Below are 7,425 nucleotides of genomic sequence, written 5' to 3'. Positions count from 1 at the left end.
GTCTGACTAGACAAATCTATAGTGCCATTCGAGAACATGAGGTGTTCACAGGTGGATTTTTGCTGATAATGCTGTGACGAGTCTGGTTGCTGACTTTTTCCTTTGGAGTTGATTACTCGGAGATTTGCACTATTTTCGGAGATGTTGATTTTGGCATTCCACGGAGATGTACTATGTAAGGGGGTTGTTTCCGGTCGTTTCTGGTCGATGAGATTTGTTGCGGTAGCAAATTCCGTAACGATACATACTGCATTTTTGGGGAAAGTTCACTTATTATTGTTACTATTATTTTTTTTCATTTCCGTTTCTTTTCCTACGAGAGATGTCGTAATTGGGGTTAAGCTTTAAATAGCATTTCTATTTTAGACAGGAGATATACTTTATCGGGGTATGCGAGTTAGATAGAAGGGGTGTTCGACATTATATTTCATGGAGGTTAATTATATAAACAGTAAAAGGGTTCTTACTGATTTTGTGGGTTAATGTAATATCAGAGCTTGAGAGAACATTTTTAGTGATATTTGGGGCTGGTTTTGTTACGTTTTTTTTTTTTGTGTGTGTATTTTTTTGGGCTCATGTTTCTTTTTTATACGTGTGAGTAATGGTGAGTTTAAAATGTGAGGACAGTAGTCCATAGAGTTTTTGTGATTTCTCATTTTGCTAGTTTGGGATGGCTTGGTCTAATTTATGTATGGGGTTGGCAAGTTTTTTTTTTATATTATTGGAGAATTTAATATTTTCTTTACAGGGTTATACTAGTGATTTATGATTTAGCGATCTTATGAATTTACTTCACAAGTTTTATTTAGAAATGAGTTCGGTGGTTATATTAGTGGTGTTAATTGGAAAACGTTTAGTTAGTATTTCTTAGAATTTTGAGGTCATTATTTGACAGATGTATGTCTAGGGTTAATTCTTCTTTAATTGACTGATGACATGACTGACATACTGAAACACCATAAACATCATTCCCCTACGCCAGCAATATGTCCTTCAACTTCTACAGGGAAGTATGTTGCCGACATGCGAGAGAATCTACGAGTCTACGGGGTTTTACGGCGCTTTTGGACTACGGAAGTCGTCAGTTGTCTTCCACTGGGAGACGTTTTGCCTTTCTACAGCGTGTTTCACGAGTCTGTGCAGCTGCAGACTATACACCCACATAGGAGCATTGAAAATTCAAGATGAGAAAATGTCTCTACAGTCAACTGTTATAGCCCGGATACAGGCTGTTCAAATTTATTTTATATGATAGACATTGTACTGCCAAAGACGTGCAGTTATTATGGTGTTTTTTGAGCCGGCCAATGTGTTTTTTTATACATATAAGCTGTTTTGTATGAGCTATGGCTAGGCAGGTGCTAACTTTTTTTGGTGGCTGAGCATCTGCAACAAGGAATAATTAAGAAAATATATTTAAGACACCGTTGTGAATGCGATTTGTATCTATTCTTCCTGAGTGAGAAGACGCAATGGGCTGTGACATTTCTAGAATGTAGGGATCATCAATTTAGCTTTTCCTTGGAAACAGTGGCCCGAAATGACAAGCTTTGGAAATGCTGGCGCATCCTTCCTCAGGTGGTGCGATGTCTAAATTGCTGTCTAAGCAGATCAGACCACGTCCTGTTTCTATGCACGGGCGGGTGCAGATATGCCTTATGAATCTGGTTTGAGGCTGTTTCTTGGGCGTGAACAATGTGTGTTCGTTCGTGCATGCATGTGAGCTTCTTCCCTACATAATGAGAAAGTAAGTTAGCCTAGGTGGGAGATCGCTACAGAGTCGGCAAAGAGCCAAGATGGCTTCTTTGTTAGTATTTTTAGTGAAGTGTGTGAAATCTCTGTTGAATGGGTAATCATACTTATTCTTTGGCCAAGAGTGTGGCTTGTCTGTATTTTGAATATTTATTTCAAAGATGTTCTATTTCATTTGACCTTTCTGTTTTGCTTTTTAATCTTTTGCTTATCGATATGTTGTCCTGTCTTTTTATAGGCGGTTCTGAGACAAAGGGGAATTGATCTGATATTTAGAAATGGGAACTTGACTGATGTTCCGTGGTGTACTAGGCTGCCATGACTTTTCTAGTTTTGTGACTAAACCAATGTTGGTTATTGTAGAAGAGAGATGGAGTGGGCTATCTGAGTTCAACCTTTTATTTAGTCATTTTGTTAAGAACCTAAATGATTTAGTTTATGTATTTTTGTAGTTCACGAGTCTGATTTAATTGCCTTAGGTAAGAGAGAGAGAGAGAGAGAGAGAGAAAACGGGTGTTAGCCAGTGCCCTTGTTGCAAGCTACCAAACCCTTTTAAGATTAGCGAGGTTGGAACCTCGGTAATATATATATATATTATATATATATATATATATATATATATATATATATATATATATATATGTGTGTGTGTGTGTGTGTGTGTGTGTGTGCTATATATATACCATAATGCACTTTAAAAAATATGAAGAAGTAAATATTCAATAAACGACAGTGCTAGGTCCTTATGTCCTTGTATCCCTCTGGAGCATGCAGTACACTCTTATTAGATAGTCCATAATGCCATCTTAGTTTCACTGACCCAAAGCATAGAGGTTGCAGAGAGAGAGAGTTCCCTTAAAGACTGGTTTACACCTATGCACTTTTGTGGTGTGGTCTGTTACGGCGTGGGACCGCAAGAAACCGCATGAAACCGCACTATAAACACACCAAAAGTGCGCCACCTCGCTGGCGGGGCCAGGCGAGGACTTTTAAAGCCGCAGGACGCCACCCGGATTTTAAATCATTTCAAATTTCTGCGCGGCGTCTGGCTGCGTGATGAAGTCACATGAAGCTGTAAGCAGTGTGGCGCGGCCCCGCAACAAAAGAGGTAAGAACCCGATGGTGCCATGCCACACCGCACGTGGTGCGACGTCGTACCACCCGCAAGGGAGTGTTACGGCGTGATGTCATGGCGCCGTGCGGTGCCCATGCGGTGCCCTTACGGCGCCGTCATACAGGATTAATACATGGCGCGCACGTGTTGCGGGTCGTGCGTACGGCGTGTTACAGCGTCTCCTTAGGTCGATTGGATGGAAGGTTGGCGCACATTCTGGGGAGGATAAAAGGGGCCTGACTGACCACTGGGGCATCATTCTCGCTGTGACAGCCTGCTGACCAGCTGGGACCCAGCCTCTCTCGCCCAGCAACGCTCACCCAGCCACTCTCGCCCAGCGACGCTCGCCCAGCCACTCTCGCCCAGCAACTCTCGCCCAGTGACGTTCACCCTGGGACATTCACCCAGGGACGTTCACCCACGCATGCTCACCCACGCACGCTCACCCATGGACGTCTACCCAGCGACGTTTACTACCCAGAGACGTTTACCCAGCCACGTTTACCCAGCCACGTGACACGATGCCTCTACGGAAGACCACCCCCAGGCCTACCCAGCAGACTCAGGACACCCAGGACATCCAGCCTTCACAATGGTCGGAGATGTCTGAACACGAGGAAGAGCTGGACGTTGAGCCGACCGTTTCCATTGTTGAATCCCAGGACATTGCAGGTCCGAGTGGTATTGTAGTGCAGCTGAAGAAACTATACCGCCCCAGCAAGAAGGACATTCAAGACTACCTGTTCACGCCAGAGGACAAGAAGTCATCGTCGAATTCATCAAGGCACACCCTACCTTGTACAACAAGTGGGACAGGCAATGGTCGAATCCGAGGAGGAAGGAGGAACTCTGGCGTGAAGTGGCAGCGAATTTCATCAATTGCAGCTTCCAGCAAGTTCGGAAGTTCTTCGAGGCTCGCTGTATGGACTTCGGCAAGATCGAGAAGAGGGAATACAAGAGTGGGTCAGCTGCATGCAACAGGACACCACGGGAGGAGGAGGTGATGACACATCGCCCATGAACCCACAGTAACCAGCGATCGGTTCTCACCTGTATCGTTGCACCGAACCAACGCAGACAATTCTTCTACCTACATGTCGGGCCTATCAGCTGCTTCGATCCAGCGGAGGAGGCGGTTGAAGCAGAAGAGAGTGACGAACTTGCCAGAGGACCGACGGCTATCTGCCGACATGTCAGTTGACTCTACAGAGGGTCTTCAGACTCAACTGACCCAGATTATGACAAGCATAAACACACTGATGCCACAAGCGCAGGACAACACGCACTGTGACATCACCGTGTTCGTGCAGTACTTGACGCAGTGGTTGGAGTACGTGCCTTGATGATACCAGAAGCCATTATTCGAGCAAGTTATCAGGCTTTGTCATAGTTTGGAGGGTCCCGAGGAAGGGGATGCCACGACGAAAGAGGCCATGGCTCGTGGGGGTTGTTCCCACTGGACGCCCCCACGAGTTGATAAAGAGATGCAGACTAAACCCAGAACTTCGACACCTTCAGCAGTGCAACCGCTTCGGGCATCACTACATCAGTGGTTTGAGTCTCAACCCCAACCTGTGTTTTTTTATGATCCGCACCCTCAACAGCAGCCTCAGCCACAGCAGCAGGTATCTCATCAGGTGTACTCGACATAAGGGCCAAGGGTAGGCCCACCGTCATTCTTCCCCATTGCACATTTGACACCACTGAACTTCTCTCCTTGACCTTCCAGTTCTGCGCTGTCGCCGTTGGTCAACAGTCTCTTGGCAGACTTGAGGCCCTCTACCCCTGGTGCCAGTATTTCGACACCGAAACCTTCTGCCGCAGAGGATCCACCCACCTACGACTTGACCATCTCCCCATGTGATAAGGAGGACATTGACCCCGAAACAATGGAGTGAGATTGTAAATTATGTAAATGAATATGTTATTTTTTAAAGAATAAATTGTATTTTATTTATTTTCGTCATATTTAATTATTTTTTTAACTTTTATATTTAATAATTTTTCTTTTTGTAATAAATATGTTGAATAGTGACTTGCATTTACATTTTCCTTATTGATGCTTAATTTATATGTCATGACAATATATATGATATGATTGGGTGAAATGAGATTGAATAAGAAAAAGCATGGCCATAAAGAATAATAACATGAAGAAGTATAACAGAAAATATAAAATGAAATATATGTGAAATATGAAATATGAAATGAATAGAACTCGGAAAATAACTTGAACTATAAAATGCAATTGAATAATGAAAGAGCATGGCCATAAAGAATAATAACATGAAGAAATATAACAGGAAATCTTAACATGAAATATGATATATGAAATATGAAATAAATACAACTCGGAAAATAACTTAAACTATAAAATGAAATGTGACATGAAATAAATATGGTCATCAAATGATATAATAACATACAAGGTAAGAACAATAATATCATATTGAGAACATGATCAAATGAACATGAACACATACAAATATGATAATGAAACTGTAATTAACATTGACTGGACATAGTTATTAACAGGGGAACAATGAAAAATCAGTAAGATACTAAAGACATATTGGCCTCAGTTGATAATATATGATATTTGCAGTTGAACATGTTATGGTAAAAACCAAGTCCCAATTTCAGTTTCTTACATTCTATGCTTTTTATGTTCATTTTCTTATATTCTATGCTTTTCATGTTTATTTTCTGATATTCTATGCTTTTCATGTTTATTTTCTTACTTTCTATGCTTTTTATGTTCATTTTCTTATATTCTATGCTTTTCATATTTATTTTCTGATATTCTATGCTTTTCATGTTTATTTTCTTACTTTCTATGCTTTTTATGTTCATTTTCTTATATTCTATGCGTTTCATGTTTGTTTAGTATAAGTATTTTTGTTATGTCCATCATTTGCTTCTCATTTGTCTCATTATTATGAATTATGTTATTATAACCTTCAGTTGATTATTTCCTAACATCATTTTTTATATGTACCAATCATCATTCCAATATTATTTATTATATTAATATTGTGGGAGTAGGGCTTCATCAACCACGGACTGAGAGCGAAGGCATCGTCGGCGACTATGTGGAAGGGGATAGGTTCGTCGTCTTTGGGCAGATTTCTGTCTTGTGGGAGCCCTGCTCCGTTGTTTGTGATGGCCCTGACCAGGTTGCACTTTTGCCAGGTTCCTCCATCCCCAGCACCTCCTTCTGCACCGATGTCGACGAACAGGAACCTGTATTTTGCATCGGAGAGGGCCATGAGGACAATGCTGTGAAACTTCTTGTAATTGAAATACAGTGATCCTCCACGTTTGGGTTTCTTGATTGCGACATGCTTCCCATCCAGGGCTACCACACAATTGAAGTAGTTCCACTTGGAGGCTAATCGTTTTGCTATGTCATTCCATTCTTCTGGTGTCTTGGGGCACTTCATCACTTCTGGTATGTATGTGTCGATAATGGCTTGGCAGACTAATGGGATAAATCGGCATATGAAACTCATGGAGACTGAAGCTGTATTGCAGGCTTATATAGTCGTTCCCACTTGCCAGGTGACGGAGAGTGACCGCCAACTTGAGTCCCACCTCTTGTGCAAGCCGCATCTTCGTGTCCTTCTTCAACAGGGGCGTCAGCCTTTCGACCATCTCCTCGAACAATTCAGGATAGATGCGTAGAAGTTCTTGTGTCCTTTGCAGTCCTCCTTGTTCAGTTCTTGTAGTAGCTGGTCGTAGTCCCTATGTAGTTGCCACCGTGTCAGCCACTCCCGAGCCCAAATCCACCCTGCCCTACCATCCTTTCTGCGTGGTGCAGGTGGCTGTGGCACTGTAGTACGTCTTCTAAACCCATCGATGACCTGGACTGCACTGAGACACAGGACAGCTACCAAAAATCTCTGGGTCTCCTGGGGTGAGAGGCTGTTGAGGTCCATATTACATGCTGGTTGGGCGTGGAATGAAGGATGTGCTTGGCAGGCCTCTATATATACCCAAGGTTCATATCTGGCATGGTGCATATGCAACAAATATGCACCGTTGCACGTCGTGTCTCGTGTGGATGTGCGCACACTCTGCAACAACACCGCAACCCACCCACAACCCAATGCTATACGGAGTAATAAAGCCGCAAGAGCGTGTGCCCTGGCATAGCACCAACGACCATAACACTGGGCCAGCGCCGTAACACTCTGCTAGACACTGCAAGAAAACGCCGTGACATGCCCGTAACACACCACACGGGTCCGCGCCACGCCGCCCAATAACGGTAATTTTTTCTGGTGGTTTCTTGTTGTCCCACCTTTAAACGTTCCATACTCTTAACATAAGATTATAGGCATATGCATTGTATGCTTGTAGGGGTAAGCGTATAAAAAATGCATAAGGACGTTATATATATATATATATATATATATATATATATATATATATATATATATATATATATATATATATATATATATATATATAAGCGAATACCACGGGAAAAATGATAGTCAGAAATCCAAGCGCTTTTGCCTTTACTCAGACATCGTCAAGGAGCTACTGACAATGTC

At 42.5% G+C, this 7,425-nt stretch overlaps 1 protein-coding gene across 1 annotated transcript in view; it reads left to right on the top strand.

The window, feature by feature from the left end:
- Positions 1 to 6,334: 6,334 nt before the first annotated feature.
- Positions 6,335 to 7,425, top strand: part of LOC135212030 (uncharacterized protein DDB_G0271670-like) — a 25,100-nt gene continuing 24,009 nt past the window's right edge. The window contains exon 1 of the mRNA XM_064245331.1: positions 6,335 to 6,437. Coding sequence (XP_064101401.1) covers positions 6,335 to 6,437 — 103 coding nt within the window. The remainder of the gene's footprint in view (positions 6,438 to 7,425) is intronic.

Source organism: Macrobrachium nipponense, chromosome 19, assembly GCF_015104395.2.
Source record: "Macrobrachium nipponense isolate FS-2020 chromosome 19, ASM1510439v2, whole genome shotgun sequence".
Classification (NCBI taxonomy): Eukaryota; Metazoa; Arthropoda; class Malacostraca; order Decapoda; family Palaemonidae; genus Macrobrachium; species Macrobrachium nipponense.
Note: the sequence above shows the minus strand (reverse complement) of the source record. Positions and strands in the feature narration are given on the sequence as shown.